General features: G+C 40.9%; 1 protein-coding gene across 2 annotated transcripts in view; it reads left to right on the top strand.

The window, feature by feature from the left end:
• LOC106561256 (dymeclin) overlaps nucleotides 1-5,608 on the top strand; it is a 167,273-nt gene extending 161,665 nt beyond the window's left edge. For both annotated transcript variants that reach the window (XM_014125013.3, XM_082978818.1), the window contains one exon: nucleotides 3,293-5,608. In XM_014125013.3, the coding sequence (XP_013980488.2) occupies nucleotides 3,293-3,442 (150 nt within the window). In that variant the 3' untranslated portion in view covers nucleotides 3,443-5,608. The remainder of the gene's footprint in view (nucleotides 1-3,292) is intronic.
• The last annotated feature ends 16,759 nt before the right edge of the window (nucleotides 5,609-22,367 follow it).

Below are 22,367 nucleotides of genomic sequence, written 5' to 3'. Positions count from 1 at the left end.
AAGAACATCCTATCAACGGTCAAGCATGGGGGTGGTAGCGTGATGGTTTAGGAATGCTTTGCTTCATCAGGACCTGGACAACTTGCCTTAACCTGTTGAGGGTAGGGGGCAGTATTTGCACGGCCGGATAAAAAACGTACCCGATTTAATCTGGTTATTACTACTGCCCAGAAACTAGAATATGCATATAATTATTGGCTTTGGATAGAAAACACCCTAAAGTTTCTAAAACTGTTTGAATGGTGTCTGTGAGTATAACAGAACTCATATGGCAGGCAAAAACCTGAGAAGATTCTGTACAGGAAGTGCCCTCTCTGACCATTCCTTGGGCTTCTTGACTCTTTTTATTGAAAACTTAGGATCTTTGCTGTAACGTGACACTTCCTACGGCTCCCATAGGCTCTCAGAACCCGGGAAAAAGCTGAATGATGTCGAGGCAGCCCCTGGCTGAAAAACATTAGCGCCTTTGGTAAGTGGTCTATCAGAGGACAATGAGACTGAGGCGCGTGCACGAGGCGACCCCATGTTTTTATTTTCTCTCTCTTTGAACGTAAACACGGTTTCCCGGTCGGAATATTATCGCTTTTTTACGAGAAAAATGGCATAAAATTGATTTTAAACAGCGGTTGACATGCTTCGAAGTACGGTAATGGAATATTTACAATTTTTTTGTCACGAAACGTGTCAGGCGCGTCACCCTTCTTTACACTTCGGATAGTGTCTTGAACGCACGAACAAAACAGAGGATATTTGAACATAACTATGGATTATTTTGAACCAAACCAACATTTGTTATTGAAGTAGAAGTACTGGGAGTGCATTCTGACGAAGAACAGCAAAGGTAATAACATTTTTCTTTCGCCATTGAAATCAGTGGTAGGATGATTTTTTTTGGGGGGGGGGGGGGGGGGTGGTTTGTCCTCAGGGTTTCGCCTGCCATTTCAGTTCTGTTATACTCACAGACATTATTTTAACAGTTTTAGAAACTTTAGAGTGTTTCCTATCCAAATCTACCAATTATATGCATATCCTAGCTTCTGGGCCTGAGTAGCACGCAGTTTACTTTGGGCACGCTTTTCATCCGGACGTCAAAATACCGCCCCCTATCCCAAAGAAGTTAAAGCAGTTCTGCATGCAAGAGTGGGCCAAAATTCCTCTGCAGCGATGTAAGACTGATCAACAACTACAGGAAGCATTTGGTTGCAGTCATTGCAGCTAAAGGTGGCACAACCAGTTATTTAGTGCAAGGAGGCAATTTATGGTTTCCAGTGTCCCAGTTAGGTCAATGGAGGGCTGAACACATTTAACTGGGCCTTTTTTAAAGGTCAGAGACCACCTAAGTACCTCAGCAACTAGACTGGTACAGATGGGTTTTACCAGTTTTTGCTTGTAGCTAGCTAGCTCATGTCCTGACTGGCTGTCACCAACCGGCTGTAGATACTGACTCTTTTGTGTTGTCATCTGTAAGGAATACCAGGGAGTTATAGACACTGAATCCAACATTTCTCTGGTCATATACAGTACCAGTCAAAAGTTTGGACACATCTACTCATTCAAGTTTTTTACTATTTTCTACATTGTAGAATAATAGTGAAGACATCAAAACTATTAAATAACATATATGCAATCATGTTGTAACCAAAAAAGTGTTAAACAAATCAAAATATATTTTAGATTCTTCAAAATATCTACCCTTTCCCTTGATGACAGCTTTGCACACTCTTGGCATTCTCTCAACCTGCTTCACCTGAAATGCTTTTCCAAGTCTTGAAGGAGTTCCCACATATGCTGAGCACTTGTTGGCTGCTTTTCCGTCATTCTACGGTCCAACTCATCCCAAACCATCTCAATTGGGTTGAGGTCGGGTGATTGTGGAGGCCAGGTCATCTGATGCAGCACTCCATCACTCTCCTTCTTGGTCAAATAGCCCTTACACCGCCTGGTGGTGTGTTGAGTCATTGTCCTGCTGACAAACAAATCATAGTCCCATTAAGCGCAAACCAGATAGGATGGCATATCGCTGCAGAATGCTGTGGTAGCCATGCTGGTTAAGTGTGCCTTATATTCTAAACACTGACAGTGTCACCAGCAAAGCACCACCACACCATCACACCTCCTGGTCCATGCTTCACGGTGGGAACCACACATGCAGAGATTATCCATTCACCTACTCTGCGTCTCACAAAGACACGGCAGTTAGAACCAAAAATCTCAAATTTGGACTCATCAGACCAAAGGACAGATTTCCACCGATCTAATGTCCATTGCTTATGTTTCTTGGCCCAAGCAAGTCTCTTCTTCTTATCGGTGTCCTTTAGTAGTGGTTTCTTTTCAGCAATTCGACCATGAAGGCCTGATTCACGCGGTCTCTGAGCAATTGATGTTGAGATGTGTCTGTTTCTTGAACTCTTTGAAGCATTGATTTGAGCTGCAATTTCTGAGTCTGGTAACTAATGAACTTATCCTCTGAAGCAGAGATCTTCCTTTCCTGTGGCGGTCATCATGAGAGCCAGTTTCATCATGGGGAAAGGGAAAGGGGGATACCTAGTCAGTTGTACAACTGAATGCTTTCAACTGAAATGTGTCTTCCGCATTTAACCCAACCCCTCTGAATCAGAAGTGCGTGATGGTTTTTGCGGCTGCACTTAAAGAAACTTTCAAAGTTTAGATATTTTCCAGATTGACTGACCTTCATGTCTTAAGGTAATGATGGACTGTCGTTTCTCTTTGCTTATTTGAGCTGTTCTTGCCATAATATGGACTTGGTCTTTTACCAAATAGGGCAATCTTCTGTATACCTTGTCACAACACAACTGATTGGCTCAAACGTATTAAGAAGGAAAGAAATTCCATAAATTAACTTTTAACAAGGCACACCTGTTAATTGAATTCCATTCCAGGTGACTACCTCTTGAAGCTGGTTGAGAGAATGCCAAGCAAAGCTGTCATCAAGGCAAAGGGTGGCTACTTTGACAAATCTCAAGTATAAAATATATTTTGATTTGTTTAACACTTTTTTGGTTACTACATAATTCCATATGTGTTATTTCATAGTTTTGATGTCTTTACTATTATTCTGCAATGTAGAAAATAGTAAAAATAAAGAGAAACCCTTGAATGAGTAGGTGTGTCCAAACTTTTGACTGGTACTTTATGTTTGTCCAGAGATAGCGTAAAAACCGGAAGTCTCATGACCAAGACTAAAGATCAAGACTCCATCTCTGTGGTTGTCCTGTCCATTGATCTTTATCTTAACATTTTCTTCTTCTGTCTTTTCTTTGTCTCTCTACAGAAGTTCCCGGAGCTGAAGTTTAGGTACGTGGAGGAGGACCAGCCTGAAGACTTCTTCATCCCTTACGTGTGGTCCCTGGTTTTCAACTCTGGAGTAGGCCTTAACTGGAGCCCTACAGGCATAGAACTCTTCAGCAGGGACTCTGGCTGATTGTGGGAGTTCACATCTGTCTAGCTATGGGCCAATCCAAACTTCCACTTTAGTCAAATGTTTTCTTAGTCATGCATTGATGTAAATGGGAGATGTTACCTTAGTGGAAGTTAGGGTTTGCCTGTGTGTGTGTGTTTATTTGTATATGTGTGTGCGCACTGCTTTGGAAGTGCCTCTACCCTCACAGACAGATCCCTGGGTTACAATGGGATCAGATGTTAGACAGGAGGACATTGAATATACTGGTCTTCCTTTCTGCTCCTATTCGTTCATATCAGACAGACTTTTCCTCTGTGCTTCCACGTAGCCTGGTTAGTCCAGACTGAACACTGAGCTCACCATTGTGAGTCATAATTCAGTCTGGTACAACCAGGCTAGCTTCCACATGGTTCAGCTCCACAACCAGACCTCAACAGCAGCACAGAATACTAAGGATGGTACTCTTTACAGAGACAGTTTGTTTTCTCCATTATTGGGAGTTTGGTAAATGTTTTTGTCCTCCGTCTTTCTCAGGTTTTCTCTGGTTTTGCCTCACTTCAAATTCACCCTTGGTTCTTTCGAGTTTGCTTAAATCTTTCTCTTTTTTATGAAGTGAAGTCGTTATGGTTCAAAGTAATAAAACAAATCAGAGTATTCGGAGTATTCAACTGTCAGAGTATTCAGAGCAGGGTCACCTGGGATCCTGGGTTGAAGACTGGACAGTTGATGACAGTTAACTGTTGGTGATGGCCTAAAGGTGTCAATACGATACTTGTCGCTGTAGCCTAGTCCCAGAACTTGTCACAAACTGAATCTGGGACCAGGATTTTGTGACTGTCTTAAGTCACGTCTTTACCACAATAAGGATTTACTATCAGCAGTTTAGCAAAACAGGGGGTCCTCGTTTTTCATCAGTTTGATTCAACTCTCCTTATTTTCAGTCAGTTGTCCCAATGTTATTTTGTGCACAATCACGTTTGTTCATTTGTTTATTTGCTTGTTTTATAGGATTTTAATTTTTTTATTATTGTATTTATGTGTGGATTTTGATATTTGCCCCCACCAAAACATAAACGACAATCAACAGCAACAACAGTAGCAAAATGAGATCCTTAATATCCTTGTAGAGGAGCATCAACAACAACAACAAAAAATGTACGCCATCTTATTTCCTGGTAGTTACGTATTTGTCTTAATGTCAATATAGAACAACAACAACTGACAGTTTTGCAAATTCAAAGTTGAATTTAGGAAGCATAATTATTATCTATAGAAAAATAACTATATACTGTATAGGCTGTCACATGTTTATTTAGCCTTGTAAATGTTCCAGGATGCGTCGAAATTGGTACCCTATTCCCTATATAGTGCACTACTTTAGTAGATAGTAAATAAATTGTATACTGTAGGGATTAGGGTGCCATTTGAGATGCAACCCCAATGTTGTACAGATCAGGGAATGCATGTAAATGATTTTATAGACAAATACAAACGCATGTTTGTTTCTTTTCCTACCTGTTCCATATGAATCTGAAGGGAAGATGTTCCTTCAAGTGTTCCAAATGGCACCCTATTCCCTCTAAAGTGCACTACTAGGGCCCACAGGGCTCACTTTGAATATTTTTTGTTCTGCAAAAAATGAACTGACAAATATATTTAGAATAGATATTTATGAATGCATCAACATGACATGCATAATAAAACATGATTGAGTGAGAGGTTGTCCCTGTAGGCAGACTGTAGGATCCAATGTTTGAAGTAAACATTGCTGTTACAGAACTGTGGTCAAAGATGACGTGCCTCCCAAAAATGTGGCGTTCTTCCTGAAGTGTGCACTTACTTCCCACACATTTAAAACCATTGAAGGGAGGTGAACAAGTGCTCACTTTGGGAAAAAGGAGAGATTATTCAGATGTACCCAAAGATGTATTCTCTTCTTGCATTCAGTAACATGAGTATTCTCTATAGTGAGTGCGTGAAGTTTGAGAAGCACCCCTTTTTTTCTACTTTTTAAAATATTTTTATTTATTTTTTACTTTTACCACTTTTTCTCCTCAATTTCGTGATATCCAATTGGTAGGCCCTTGAGAAGCGCTCTTGAAAGCATTATATTTTATTTATTTGGGGTTGTTATGACTGCTGTTTTCATCTGAAAAATAAGAAGAATGTATTAAAACTGGAATCGTGCTGTTTGCGTGTAAGTAAATTATTCTGGAATGTTAGTTCACTCTGGTAACAACGGACTAAAGTACCATGCTTCATATAATATCCTCTTACATCTAGACGTTCCGCTAGTGGAACACCTGCTCCAATATCCAATGATGGGCGTGGCGCGAAATACAAACTCCTCTAAAATACAAAAACTTCAATTTTTCAAACATATGACTATTTCACAGCATTTTAAAGATAAGACTCTCCTTTATCTAATCACACTGTCCGATTTCAAAAAGGCTTTACAACGAAAACAAAACATTAGATTATGTCAGCAGAGTACCAAGCCAGAAATAATCAGACACCCATTTTTCAAGCTAGCATATAATGTCACAAAAACCCAGAAGACAGCTAAATGCAGCACTAACCTTTTATGATCTTCATCAGATGACAACCCTAGGACATTATGTTATACAATACATGCATGTTTTGTTCAATCAAGTTCATATTTATACCAAAAACCAGCTTTTTACATTAGCATGTGACGTTCAGAACTAGCATACCCCCCGCAAACTTCCGGGGAATTCGCTAACATTTTACTAAATTACTCACGATAAACGTTCATAAAAAGCATAACAACTATTTTAAGAATTATAGATACAGACCTCCTCTATGCACTCGATATGTCTGATTTTAAAATAGCTTTTTGGTGAAAGCACATTTTGCAATATTCTAAGTACATAGCCCAGGCATCACGGGCTAGCTATTTAGACACCCGGCAAGTTTAGCACTCACCAATATCAGCTTTACTATTATAAAAGTTTCATTACCTTTTGTTGTCTTCGTCAGAATGCACTCCCAGGACTGCTACTTCAATAACAAATGTTGGTTTGGTCCAAAATAATCCATCGTTATATCCGAATAGCGGCGTTTTGTTCGTGCGTTCCAGACACTATCCGAAATGGTAAAGAAGGGTCGTGCGCATGGCGCAATTCGTGACAAAAAAATTCTAAATATTCCATTACCGTACTTCGAAGCATGTCAACCGCTGTTTAAAATCAATTTTTACGCCATTTTTCTCGTAGAAAAGCGATAATATTCCGACAGGGAATCTCCTTTTCGGCAAACAGAGGAAAAAATCACAAAGGCGGGGGCGGTCGGGTCACGCGCATAAGCCCAGAGTCCCTTGATCGGCCACTTGAGAAAGGCGATAATGTGTTTCAGCCTGGGGCTGGGATGACGACATTCTGTTTTTTCCCGGGCTCTGAGCGCCTATGGACGACGTAGGAAGTGTCACGTTAGAGCAGAGATCCTTAGTAAAAGATAGAGATGGAAAAGAAGTTCAAGAAATGGTCAGACAGGCCACTTCCTGTAAAGGAATCTCTCAGGTTTTGACCTGCCATTTGAGTTCTGTTATACTCACAGACACCATTCAAACAGTTTTAGAAACTTTAGGGTGTTTTCTATCCATATGTAATAAGTATATGCATATTCTAGTTACTGGGTAGGAGTGGTAACCAGATTAAATCGGGTATGTTTTTTATCCAGCCGTGAAAATACTGCCCCCTAGCCATAACAGGATATCCCCTTTCTACTTCAAATGTAATAGTTGTCTTCTATACCTCCTATGTAAACACAAAAACACCTATTGTAAAAAATGATTGTATGTTTAAAAAGTGATGGGTTGGTATGTACAGATCTAGAGTACGTTTTATCTGTATATTACTCTATTAGAATGACGACAGAGAGACAGACTGTTTTCTATAAGGAGGTGAAGTTGAAGCATGAATCCACTTAGGGAGCTGGAGTTAACAATACAATATGATCCTTTGTGTGTTTGCCAACCCTATTGAAGGGAATTTCATGCCTTTTCCTCTTTATTGGAACGATTTTCATGGCTGAATTACATTTTCCTTTCTGAATAACAATAATACTTTATTTAATTTAATGTAAAGAATAGACCATATGATGGCTACTGACAATGATGGAACATTTCTACTCCATTTCTGGGTTTGGACTGCTCCAAAGCGTGTTACAAAAAGTATAGAGTCTATCTCTGGTTGCTCTTTTCTGTCCTTTCGTTAGCTAACTCTCATGACACACACCTACACACACCCATTCTAGATGCGCCAGATGGCTAAGGTCTTGGTAAAGTGCCATGCTAGCTATACTCACCTTGTTGTTTCCTGTAGTAGGGGTCACCTTACAGAGGGCTTCCATTACAGTGTGCGTCCCAAATGGCACCCTATTCTCTATATAGTGTACTACTTTTGACCAGGTTTATAGGGCTTTTGTCTGAAGTAGTGCACTTTATTGGGAATAGAGTGCCATTTGGGACGCAGTCCAAGTGACCACTTCTGGGAGATGTAGTTGAAGCAATAGAGACCTCAACCTGGCTCGTATTCATTAGTGCATACCGTAGCAAACCATTATGCAACGGAAAATGTTTTTTCAATGGAAAATGAGGGTATCTTTTTCAGATGGATATTTTGGTCTGTTTTCTTCAATTTGGTGTGTAGTGAATACGACCCTGATCCCTGGTTGGCGGGGGTCGTGTCAGCGGTCTCATCGCCAAAACTAAGACCGTCGTCGAAACAGATTATCTCTTTTTGCTCTTTTGAAGCTTTTTCAACTATGTGTGTTTTCTATCCCTGTTCACTCCTCTCCCTGTAGGTTTTGCAGATGTTCCCCACCCCATGGCTGCAACCTTTCTAATTTAGTGTACCCTGCATGCTCAACCCATGTGGAATTCCTAGTCACCGGCAGCGTTTGGAACTGCCAACCTGCGGTCAAGAAGGCTGAGTTCCTACACTTTTTGGCCTAGATAGCGACATGGATTACACCAGAGAACACTTCTTGTCAACTGACTCACAGTCCGAGAGCATCTGGTCGTTTCGGTGGTGGCACAGGGCTACTCATTTCTACAAGTGGAGATGTTCTCTTTTATCCCTCTCACACCTCCTCATCTCCTCATTTGAAATTCATGCTGTCACTGTCACTTGTCCACTCAAGCTTTATATTGTTGTCATCTATCTCCCACCAGGTGCCCTTGGAGAGTTCCTCAATGAGCTTGACACCTTGATAAGTTAATTTCCCGACAATGGCTCACCACTCATCGTACTGTGTGACTTAAACCTCCTGATGCCTGACTTAATTTCTTTCCACCTCTTTCTTTCCATTGTTTGTACCCCATGAAGAGTAGCTGCTGCCTTCCTTTTCTCTCCCTCTCTCCTCCAACCCTACCAACTCAGCTCAGACCCTACCCAGATGGTCATGCCCCATCGCAATGTTCGCTCTCTCCCACTACTCTCTACTCTTCTATCATATCATCTCTAACTGCTGCTAACCACTTTTGGAGCTAACTAGTGTGCTCAAATTGTATCCTGATGTCGACATGCATGTAAGTTGTATTCATAACATTGCTAACTTAGCTAGCTAACATACATTGACAAAACAAGTTATATTAAGTGGCTAGCTATTTAGTGTTAGCAACATTTGGTGATCAATGAGACAGAGCTAGCTAAGCAGCTGAGCTAGCAAACAATGTAGCAAAAGTATAATTTCTTATTTCGGCCATACACTACACAACTTTTGACCAGTCCTCATATGGGGTGGCATAGTGAATAGGGTGGTATTTCAGACACACCCTGTATATTGTGGAACAAGCATAACAGACTTACAGCATGGGGTCATTGGAAGGAAGGGCATGACTAACCTTCTAGACTTAAATCTTACTGTTTGAAAAAGAGAGAGAGAGGGGTGGAGAGAGCGAGAGAGAGAAAAGGCTAATCTAGAGGCTAGCAGAGAGTAGTTGTTAAGGCTCCAAAGGATTTATGACAAAGAATTGAACTCTGAACCACAGTTTTATGGCATTATGTGACATTAAAGCATGTTGTTAAAAAGCACCGTAATTTCTCTCCACAAAGAGAAAGTCAAGCTGAGGGCTACATGCATGTAAAAACCATTAGCCATTTTTTTTTTTTTATTTTTTTTAACACTGCATGGATTTGGCAAAAAATGGTAGGCTATTTACTCACCACTTTGATTTGAAGTTGGGAAAATTCCCTTTGATAACAGCACTATGACAAGCTGTCAGATTATGAGGAATAAAACTGTAGCTAGTTCTAACCCGAGGGAAAGGAGAGGCAGGTTGTTAGCTCTGTGGTCTGGAAGTCTTGTTCACACCAACATAATGACGCCATACATACCATTTAAGTAGGCAGGGACTGCTTACATTTTAAGGTGCCTTGGTTGACGGTAGTGCTGCTGCTGACATTGCATATCGACATGCAAAGAGGAGGGATTATTGCTATGCTCAAATGTTGCAAACCTTTTTTCCACTAGCCTGAGAGAACAAATGTTCTAACACTACTTTGCATGTAAGTGAGATTTGAAGATATGTCAATATTCATATTTCATGGCCTCCCGAGTGGGGCAGCGGTTTAAGGCACTGCATTGCAGTGCTTGAGGCATCACTACAGACCTGGGTTCGATCCCAGGCTGTGTCATAACCGGACCGGTAGTCCCTTAAGGCGGCGCACAATTGCCCCAGCGTCGTCCGGGTTAGGGGAGGGCTTGGCCGGGGGGGCTTTACTTGGCTCATCGCGCTCTAGCGATTCCTTGTGGTGGGCCAAGGGGGTAAAATACAAAAAAAGAACAAAAAAACAATAGCAAGTTAATCCTGTAAATGTGGCATCCGCATAACAATGACAGGAGAGAAAATGTGTGGATATGACGGAGCCGAGTGACTTGGTATATAGAGAAGAGAGGGCCTAGAACCGAGCACTGGGGGACACCAGTAGTGAGAGCATGTGGTGCAGACTCAGATCCTTTCCACGTCACCTGGTAGAAGCGACCTGTCAGGTAGGATGCAATCCAAGCGTGTAAGGAGCCTGAGATGCCTAGCCCTGAGAGGGTGGAAAAGGAGGATGTGATGATTCACGGTGTTGAAGGCAGCGGATAGATCTAGGAGGATGAGAACAGAGGAGAGAGTCAGCTTTGGCAGAGTGGAGAGTCTCCGTGACACTGAGGAGGGCAGTCTCAGTTGAGTGAACCATCTTGTAGCTTGACTGGTTATGGTCAAGAAGATCGTTCTGAAAGAGATAACAAGGGAGTTGGTCATAGACAGTACGCTCAAGTGTTTTGGAAAGAAAATAAAGAAGGGATACAGGTCTGTAGTTTTTGAAGTCAGAGGGGTTGCGTGTTGGTTGCTTAAGGAGGGGAGCGACTCTGGCCATTTAGAAGTCAGAGGGGCGCAGCCAGTGGTCAGGGATGAGTTGATGAGGGAAGTGAAGAATGGGAGGTCTCCAGAGATGGTCTGAAGAAGGGAGGAGGGGATGGAGTCCAGTGGGCAAGTTGTCGGGCGGCTGGATATTACTAGTCGCAGAATTTCATCTGAAGAGACAGAGGAGAGAAAGAGGTGTAGGGTTAGTTATGTGAGAGTGGGACCAGTGGATTCAATAGGCTCAGTGAATGAGGAGCGGATATCGTCAACCTTCTTTTCAAAGTGGTTGACAAAGTAATCCGCAGACAGGCCGGGGGAGGAGGTGGAGGATTAACGAGGGAGTAGAAGGTGGAAAAAAAAGTTTAAGGGTTAGAGGCAGGAGCTTGAAATTTAAAGCAATAGTAAGCGACTTTAGAAGCGGATACAGAGGAAGAGAGTCATAGGATGCGGAAAGGGGGGTTAGTAGGGTCGAATAGGTATAATCAGGAGACAGGAGAGAGAAGGATCTTTATCTTCTTCGGGATTGGTGTCCCTTCCACGGGACAGTTGAGCTAACGTAGGCTAATGCGATTAGCATGAAGTTGTAAGTAACAAGAACATTCCCCAGGACATAGACATATCTGATATTGGCAGAAAGCTTAAATTCGTGTTAATGCATTGTAATATGTTGTACAGTAGTTTCAAATATTTTGTGCAGTAGTGGTGTGACTGTTATATGATGTACTGTTTTATCTTTTGTTTAATGTGTAATGTAAGTGTCTTAAATGTGTTTGGACCCCAGGAAGAGTAGCTAATGGATCCCTAATAAAATAGAAATACTCACCAGAAATGTCACCCATTGAACATGTGTGGGGTGCTCTGGATCAACGTGTACAACACGGTGTTCCAGTTCCCGCCAATATCCAGCAACTTCACACAGCCATTGAAGAGGAGTGGGACAACATTCCACATGCCACAATCAACAGCCTGATCAACTCCATGCGAAGGATGTGGCGCTGTAATGGGCAAATGGTGGTCACACCAGATACTGATTGGTTTTCTGATCCACGGCCCTACCTTTTTTTTTTTTAAAGGTATATGTGACCAACATATGCATATCTGTATTCCCAGTCCTGTGAAATCCATTAATTAGGGCCTAATAATTTATTTCAGTTGACAAATGTTCTTATATGAACTGTAACTCAGTAAATTGCTGCATGTAGAGTTTATTTCAATGGCAGAGGCTGTGGTATAGCTAAGCCCAGAGCCATAAGAAATACATGACTCTGGCTAAGTCTAATAGCTCTGCCTATGTTAATGGTTTTCACAGTAAAAGTTAAATTATACAAATGACTTTACTCACCCCTCAAATGATGCAAATGTAACATCCGCCTGAGCGCACTGGACTTGAAATAACGATACAGATGTAGCCATGTCCCATTTTTATGTATTATCTGACCTGCACTAGTGCTGCCAAGTCAAAATTACATGTCCATTCTGCAGGTCACATTTATAGGTGAGTGTTTCACAAAATAATCAAGATTAGGAAAAGTTTTGCGGCACACTTGAGAGTTCCTCAAGGCACACCAGTTGGGAACCACTGCTGTAATGGACTGTACTGTGCTCTACTGTACTGTAATATACTATACTGTGCTCTACTATACTGTGCCCTACTCTACTCGAGTTTACTTGAGTTTCTAACAAATAACGAAAGGGCCTATAGACTCTTGATCTAGTGGTCTTGGACTTGAGACCACTCAAGACCACATAATTTCAGTCTTCAACTTGTCATGGTCTCAACTCATGGGGTCTTGGGAAATATGTCATGGTATTAATATTGGTCTTGGCTCCTGGATATGACCTTAAGAATCCTGAAGGAGGAGAGATTACTAGAAACAAACTCTGTTTACCCTTTTATCTGTGGATTAATTATCAGTGTAGAGCACCTTGTGCTTTTCAGGTAAAGTAACAACCCAATGTTTATATCCAAGGACAAATTAGCTAGCAACAGCAAGCTAGCTAGCTAAATTGGCATAAATCTTTAATGTTTTTAGACCTGTCCCCAAATTAATACAGTTGGTTCAGAGTTCGTTTTGATATTTCAGCCAGTGTGTCCTGACCGCATCTGGTGTGGGTGGACAAAATCAACATGCGCACAAGCGGTCTGGTCAGCATGTAAGTCTGTAGCCGAAGTCTACACACCCTCGTCGGCGATTGGTCAACAGTAGGGATCTTCAGTGAAGTGCCTGTTGTCATTTTCACTTGAGGAACACTTCACCAAACATCCTAGTCAGATGCAAAATTGCACGACTAAGATCTCCTTGTCGAAAACATCAAAATCAATGACAGATTGAGTTACCTCAGATTAATTCTGACTATTGGCTGATCACTCTGACTATTGGCTGATCACTCCCAACCCATAGGAACCCCCACCCAGTTGGCTACTTTTAAAGGACCATTGACAAAGTGTATACTGCCTATGGTGTCTCAAAATGGACCAACGGTATCATTGCCGCTTTTTCAAATTTTTCAAGCGAAAGTATTTTAAGGAAGTATGCAAGCACACTCGTTTGGTTCAAACCAGCCGAACTGAAGCATGCTGACGCCTTTAGTCTTTGGTTTACAAACCATAGGCAACCCAATTTGAAGAAGACAATGCTCTCTGATCATTGGCTGATCACTCCCAATCCATAGGAATCCCCACCCAGTTGGCTACTTTTAAAGGCCCATGCAGTCAAAAATGTGATTATTAGTTTATTAGGTACACCCATCTAGTACTGGGTCGGACCCCCCTTTGCCTCCTGAACATCCTGAATTCTTTGGGGTATGGAAACATTACTCAATTGGTATCAAGGGACCTAACGTGTGCCAGGAAAACATTCCCCACACCATTTATGCCACCGCCACCAGCCTATACCGTTGACTCCGGGCGGAATGGATGGGGCCATGGACTCATGCTGCTCAAATCCGGACTCTTCCATCAGCATGACGCAACAGGAACTGGTATTCGTCGAACCAGACAATGTTTTTCCACTCCTCAATTGTCTAATGTTGGTGATCACGTGCCCACTGGAGCTGCTTCTTGTTGTTTTTAGCTGATAGGAGTTGAACCCGGTGTGGTCGTCTGCTGCAATAGCCCATCGGTGACAAGGACCGATGAGTTGGGCGTTCCGAGATGCTGTTCTGCACACCACTATTGTACTGTGCCGTTATTTGCCTGTTTGTGGCCCACCTGTTAGCTTGAACGATTCTTGCCATTCACCTTCAACCTCTCTTCAACGAGCTGTTTTCGCCCACAGGACTGCCGGTGACTGGATGTTTTTTTCCACCATTCTCGGTAAACCCTAGACACTGTCATGCGTGTAAAACCCCGGAGGCCGGCCATTTCTGACATACTGGAACCTGCGCGCCTCGCACCGATGATCATACCACGCTCAAAGCCATCACTCGTTTTGCCCATTCTAACGTTCAATCGAACAGTAACTGAATCCCTCGATGCCTGTCTGCCTGCTTTATATAGCAAGCCACGACCACGTGACTCACTGTCTGTAGGAGTGAACCATTTTCATGAACGGGGTGGAGTAACTAATGAACTGGCACTGAGTGTACACCGAGTATATAAAACATTAAGGACACTTGACTGACCAGGTGAAAGCTATGATCCCTTATTGATGTCACTTGTTAAGTCCATTTCAATCAGTGTAGATGAGGGGGAGGAGACAGGTTAAATAAGGATTTTTAAGTCCTTGAGACAATTGAGACATGAATTGTGTATGTGTGCCATTCAGAGCGTGAATGGGCAAGACAAAATATTTAAGTGCCTTTGAACAGGGTATGGTATTAGGTGCCAGGCGCATCGGTTGGTGTCAAGAACTGCAACGCTGCTACAATGCTAGTGGCAGGCCAAATTAGTTAACGGACCAGTAAGAAAGAGGGTTCCAAATCTCTCTGCCAATGACAGCTAATTTTCAGTGTTCCCCTCCCCACTCAGACCACTTTGACAACCCTAGCTAAATTGTTGTTTGAGAAATTGCTCTTTGCTAAGAAGCATTTTTTTCTTCTTTTTGACCATTTATTTAAAACAATCACATTGTTACCAAGAAATTATTTGATATTGAGATAAAAACACCTACATTGGACTTTTAAATGGTGGAAGCCTTCAATGTCTAGACTAAAACGAGTTATATCCATCGAGAGTTCTCAATTTATCTCTATGATTGACACTTGACACCGAAACAAATAAAGATAGGTAAAGTGATAATTTAACAACATAATTAATTAGATTGCATAAGTAATCCAATCAATCAACAAGTTTCAGATTTCAAAGAGGAACAATAGAGATTATATTTTTCTAAATTACATTTAAAGGTCCAGTATAGTCAAACTATGTTTTACTGTGTTTCATATCATATTCTACAACAGCTGATGAAACTAGCATTGTAAATGACCAATTTAGGGAATAGGGTGCCATTCCTGATTGCAGCCACTGATAAATCAAGATGAACTTTGACCTTGTCTATGAGGTGGTCAGTCAGGATCAACTCACCTCCTGCTGTGACCTCATGAAGACATTAGATCACTCACAGACAGACAGTGCAAGTGTTGGCTAATGATAAGGCTATGACTGGTTTCTCTCTCAGATAAGCTGGTTGATGGTCAATACATTTTACATGTAGATAAACGTAATGTAACGTAAATAAACTTTATGAATGTAAAACATGTTTTATATGATTTTTTTATTATGAGAGCTAGAAATAGGTTTCATGCCTTATGGAACAGTTAGCCTACACATAATTACTAAGTCTTGTGATTTGAGGAATTCCCCTGTGCTTGTTATGCATGCAATTTTGCCCATTTCACTGCTAGTTGTAAATAACTGTGAAATGGCTAGATGATGTTGCTGTATGCTATGTCCATTGCATCCCTTCTCGTAGTGCATAGCAGATAAAAAAAATTAACAAACTGTTAGTTTGTGTGCAAGAACATGCAACTTTGTACCCTTGGTTTCCACTTAGGATTTTTTTTTTGCCTTTATTTACCTAGGCAAGTCAGTTAAGAACAAATTCATGTTTACAATGACGACCTACCCCAGCCAAACCCTAACCCGAACGAAGCTGGGCCAATTGTGCGCCACCCTATGGGACTCCCAATCACGTTGTGATACAGCCTGGAATCGAACCAGAGTCTGTAGTGACACCTCTAGCACTGAGATGCAGTGCCTTAGACTGCTGTGTTATTTCATAGTTTTGAGGTCTTCCCTATTATTCTACAATGTAGAAAATAGTCAAAATAAAGGAAACCCTGGAATGGGAAGGTGTGTTTTCTTTATTTTTACTATTTTCTACATTGTAGAATAATAGGGAAGACATCAAAACTATGAAACAACACATATGGAATCATGTAGTAATCAAAAAAAGAGTTAAACAAATCAAAATATATTTTTACTTCGGGGTTGGCAAAATTAGCTTTTTTGTGTCAGTAATTCGGACAATGTTCGGTGCTCTTACCCAACATTATCCTATCCTGTCTGCTCATGAATAGATTATTCTGCCAATTTGCCTGCCTTTTATTCATACAAAAGCAAATATTCTAAATTTCCTAAAAACAAAACCCAGTTAGAAATACAGAAGATAACCATTAACCTTTTTTAACTGTTACATTATTATCTACAACAGCCTTAGTGGAAATACGCCATCATGTATTTAAGCCATGAACATTCTAGATAACCTTTAGTAATGTAATTTATTGACACGAAGGAATGGTTTGATGTATACGCAATTAAACAAGATTACTCCACTGGAGCAATCACGTGCATGTGATGATTGATGTAGGCTACATGCACGGTGACATATGCTCATGTTAACCCAGCAACTGCGCAGATAAGAGCAATAATAAAATAGAGAAAATAAAGATTTGTATTATTCTGATCTCAGAGCAGATAGGACCAAACTGCAAACAAATGATACAAAATAATTAAATACCACAATTAGTTACTACATTACTACATTTGGGGCGGCAGCGTAGCCTAGTGGTTAGAGTGTTGGACTAGTAACTGAAAGGTTGCAAGTTTGAATCCCCGAGCTGACAAGGTACAAATCTATCGTTCTGCCCCTGAACAAGGCAGTTAACCCACTGTTCCTCATTGAAAATAAGAATTTGTTCTTAACTGACATGCCTAGTTAAATAAAGGTTAAATAAAAATAAAAAGTAACCAAAAAAGTGTTAAACAAATCAAAATATATTTTATATTTGAGATTCTTTAAAGTAGCCACCCTTTGCCTTGATGACAGCTTTGCACACTTGTTATTCTCTCAACCAGCGTCATGAGGTAGTCACCTGGAATGTATTTCAATTAACAGGTGTGCCCTGTTAAAAGTTAATTTTTGGAATTTCTTTCCTTAATGCGTTTGAGCTAATCAGTTGTGTTGTGACAAGGTAGGGGTGGTATACAGAAGATAGCCTTAATTGGTAAAAGACCAAGTCCATATTATGGGAAGAACAGCTCAAATAAGCAAAGAGGAACGATAGTCCATCATTACTTTAAGACATGAAGGTCAGTCGCAAAAACCATCAAGCGCTATGATAAAACTGGCTCTCATGAGTAGATCTACAGAAAAAGAAGACCCAGAGTTACCACTGCTGCAGAGGATAAATTCATTAGAGTTAACTGCACCTCAAATTGCAGCCCAAATAAATTCTTCACAGAGTTCAAGAAACAGACACATCTCAACATCAACTGTTCAGAGGAGACTGCGTGAATCAGGCCTTCATGGTCGATTGCTGCAAAGAAAGCACTACTAAAGGACACCGATAAGAAAAAGAGACTTGCTTGGGCCAAGAAACACGAGCAATGGACATTAGACCGGTGGAAATCTGTCCTTTGGTCTGAGTCAAAATGTGAAATGTTTAGGTAAAGTAGGTAAACGGATGATCTCCACATGTGTGGTTCCCACCGTGAAGCATGGAGGAGGAGGTGTGGAGGTGCTTTGCTGGTGACACTGATTTATTTAGAATTCAAGGCACACTTAACAAGCACGGCTACCACAGCATTCTGCAGCAATACACCATCCCATCTGGTTTGCGCTTAGTGGGACTATCATTTGTTTTTCAACGGGACAATGACCCAAAACACACCTCCAGGCTGTTTAAGGGCTATTTTACCAAGGAGAGTGATGGAGTGCTTCATCAGATGACCTGGCCTCCACAATCACCCGACCGCAACCAAATGGAGATGGTTTGGGATGAGATGGAACGCAAAGTGAAGGAAAAGCAGCCAACAAGTGCTCAGCATATGTGGGAACTCTTTCAAGACTTGGAAAAGCATTCCTCATGAAGCTGGTTGAAAAGAATGCCAAGAGTATGCAAAGCTGTCATTAAGGCAAAGGGTGGCTACTATGAAGAATTTGTTTAACACTTTTTTGGTTACTACATGATTCCATATATGTGATTTCATAGTTTTGATGTCTTCAATATTATTATACAATGTAGAAAATAGTAAAAATAAAGAAAAACTCTTGAATGAGTAGGTGTCCAAACTTTTGACTAGTGTTGTATGTATGTATGTATGTATGTGTGTGTGTGTGTGTGTGTGTGTGTGTGTGTGTGTGTGTGTGTGTGTGTGTGTGTGTGTGTGTGTGTGTGTGTGTGTATAAATATATATATATATACATACATTCATGCACACACACATCATACATACATACATACATACATACATACATACATACAGTTGATGTCGGACATTCACATACACCTTAGCCAAATAAATTAAACTCAGGTTTTCATAATTTCTGACCTTTAATCCTAGTAAATATGTCTTAGTTCAGTTAGGATCACCACTTTATTTTAAGAATGTCGAATGTCAGAGTAATAGTAGAGAGAATTATTTATTTCAGCTTTTATTTCTTTCATCACATTCCCAGTGGGTCAGAAGTTTACATACACTCAATTAGTATTTAGTAGCATTGACTTTAAATTGTTTAACTTGGGTCAAACGTTTTGGGTAGCCTTCCACAAGCTATCCACAATAAGTTGGGTGAATTCTGACAGAGCTGGTGTAACTGAGTCAGGTTTGTAGGCCTCCTTGCTCGCACATTCTTTTTCAGTTCTGCCCACAAATGTTCTATAGGATTGAGGTCAGTGCTTTGTGATGGCCACTCCAATACCTTGACTTTGTTGCCCTTAAGCCATTTTGCCACAACTTTGGAAGTATGCTTGGGGTCATTGTCCATTTGGAAGACCCATTTGCGACCAAGCTTTAACTTCCTGACTGATGTCTTGAGATGTTGCTTCAATATATCCACATCATTTTCTTACCTCATGATGCCATCTATTTTGTGAAGTGCACCAGTCCCTCCTGCAGCAAAGCCCCCCCACAACATGATGCTGCCACCCCTGTGCTTCATGGTTGGGATGGTGTTCTTCAGCTTGCAAGCCCCCCCTTTTTCCTCCAAACATAACGATGGTCATTATGGCCAAACAGTTATATTTTTGTTTCATCAGACCAGAGGACATTTCTCCAAAAAGTACGATCTTTGTCCCCATGTGCAGTTGCAAACCGTAGTCTGGCTTTTTTTATGGCGGTTTTGGAGCAGTGGCTTCTTCCTTGCTGAGCAGCCTTTCAGGTTATGTCGATATAGGACTCATTTTACTGTGGATATAGATACTTCTGTATCTGTACCTGTTTCCTCCAGCATCTTCACAAGGTCCTTTGCTGTTGTTCTGGGATTGATTTGCACTTTTCGCACCAAAGTACGTTCATCTCTAGGAGACAGAATGCATCTCCTTCCTGAGCGGTATGATGGCTGCGTGTACTATTGTTTGTACAGATGAATGTGATACCTTCAGGTGTTTGAAAATTGCTCCCAAGGATGAATCAGACTAGTGGTGGTCTACACATTTTTTTTCTGAGGTCTTGGCTGATTTCTTTTGATTTTCCCATGATGTCAAGCAAAGAGGCACTGAGTTTGAGGTAGGCCTTGAAATACATCCTCAGGTCTATTGAGTCAAATTATCTCATTTAGCCTATCTCAAGCTTCTAAAGCCATGACATACTTTTCTGGAATTTTCTGAGCTGTTTAAAGGCACAGTCAACTTAGTATATGTAAACTTCTGACCCACTGGAATTGTGATGCAGTGAATTATAAGTGAAATAATCTGTCTGTAAACAATTGTTGGAAAAATTACATGTCATGCACAAAGTAGGTGTCCTAACCGACTTTCCAAACTATAGTTTGATAACAAGAAATGTGTGGAGTGGTTGAAAAACGAGTTTAATTGACTCCAACCTAAGTGTATGTAAACTTCTGACTTCAACTGTATATACACACACACACACTGAGTGTACAAAACATTAAGATTACCTTTCCGATATTGAGTTACGTACCCCTTTTGCTCGGGGGGCTAGTTACCCTGCATTGTTTTCTTTTGCCAATTCGAAATTAAAAATGTATTGATAAAAATAATTCCTGTAAACTGGGTGAATCCACTTTCATTACACAGAGAGACTGAGAGAGAAAAACTCTTTATGTTCTGAACTGCGGTTGTTTTTGGTGTAGATTACTTCCAGACGACCTTAAAAATGTTGGGTGCTGCTGCTGTTGGTTGAGTTTAAACTGTTGTGCGGCGCCAGTGGGGAATCGGTGGAACAATGAGTCTGAGCCATTGACTGTTGGTGCCTGCCATCCTGAATAGAACACACATATCCCATCATCATTACCATCATCCACCCCATCCCAGTGCCCTGCAGCAACACTCACTGCCTTGCCTGACTGGCACCCACATTAACATAGTAGGCTACTGCTGCCTGCCTGCGTCTCCTCCCCTTATGTCTAGAACACAATTAGGCTACAGCAGACGGCATTCTTCAATTTACTCACACAGACCGAGTCAGAGACAGACCTGTCTGTACAGCCAACAAGTCAGTTAAAAGGGTCATATGTTGTCATTCCTTTTGGTAGAGGTTTGTAGACTTTGCGGAGGGAAGGTAGTCTTCTGTCTCCTTTCTACACCCAAGTATAGATAAAGCGGAGTTGCATTCTCTTTATTCTGTCATTTGGATTATGTTTTACAATTAAGCTTTGGTCTCTCTTCTAAATAAATGTAGCTACATTTAATCAGATGGTAGGATCCCTATTAGTCTACACTATCAGGCTGAATGTATCAACAGGAAAAGTTACACATTTTCCCAGCACAAGAAATATATAAACTATAGGCTAGGCCCCATAGTTAGCCTACAGTAGCCTAATGGGACAGGAAACCTCTTTCAAATGGTGGTGCACCAGTCCAGACGATTAGCCTATGTTAATCAAATTAAATTAAATGTTATTGGTCACATACACATATTTAGCAGATGTTATTGCGGGTGTAGTGAAATGCTTGTAGGTTCCAATTTCAAATTTGATCTGATAATGTAGATGTGGAAGTAGCCTACTCAGGCAAACTGAGATTAGCAAACTACTACTGTAGGCCTATAATCTGTTGATTACCAACAGTCACCAGTCTCTGACATGATAGACAACCCAAGTGTGGGATATTATCAAAGAATAAAATACAACAAAACGTTTTGTACAATAACAGTGAACTTGTCCATGATGAGTAGCCTAATGTGTAATAAATAAGTAGGTAACCTATGTCAGATGTATTTCACAGGGAAAATAACTGTGACCAGAGGGAGGCAGTAGTTAGTTGAGACCATTCAGGGGGAAAAGGTTGAGACGTGCAACTAGGTTACCCACCATTAAAGGGAAACATAATAATAATAATAATAGCCTAATAACAATATCAACAATATGGCTGTATTCTAATTGTTGTTATTATAATACCAACAATATTATTATGTGTTGTGTTATTATTATTATTATTATTAGCCTACTATTATGATCAGTGTCAGTCATAGTTAGCCTATTTATATTTATGCCCACCGCATTAATGTGATCATATGGCGCAAAGTAAATAAAAGGTAAAACAAATAATGTTTGGTCAAATATTACCCCGCGGCAACCCTTATCTCTCTTTCAGAGAGAGCGAGAGAGAGTGTGTGTTTCATTTATATAGTAAAATAGCCATTCTAGCTCCATATTTCCCCCCCCCCCCCCCCCCCCAACGTGATATTTTCGCCTTGTTTTTACATTTTGTTACTTTGTAACTTCTGGAAATTGAAACTTTTCCTCACCCAACGATTTCTCTGTATGTAAGCTACTTGATCTCTTGTTTGCGCAAGACAATCATTTTTTTTAAGCGACAGGGTGTCTAGACAACCACGTGACGGGGCGCGCCAATGCGCACTGGAGACACAGCTAAGAGCACAGAGTCAGAAAGAGATAGCGAGTGAGAGAAGGCAAGGGCACTTGAGCTATTCGAGTCATTCGCAGACCTTTTCTGAAGATCGCATCACTTCTTTGTCAAACTCAACTCACTTTATTCCTCAGACTACAGAAATTCATTCAAAAAGTGGCTGGATTAATTTATCATGGGATATTTAGAAATATAGGCTGTAGGTAATTCTTGTAATCAAGACTGTTCGGTATTCAATCGGAAACGCAACTACTCTACTCGGGGTAGATTTCTGTCTGGCACTTCAGCGGCTCCAGT

The sequence above is a fragment of the Salmo salar genome, chromosome 01 (genome assembly GCF_965601325.2).
Source record: "Salmo salar chromosome 01, fSalSal1, whole genome shotgun sequence".
NCBI lineage: Eukaryota > Metazoa > Chordata > Actinopteri > Salmoniformes > Salmonidae > Salmo > Salmo salar.
Note: the sequence above shows the minus strand (reverse complement) of the source record. Positions and strands in the feature narration are given on the sequence as shown.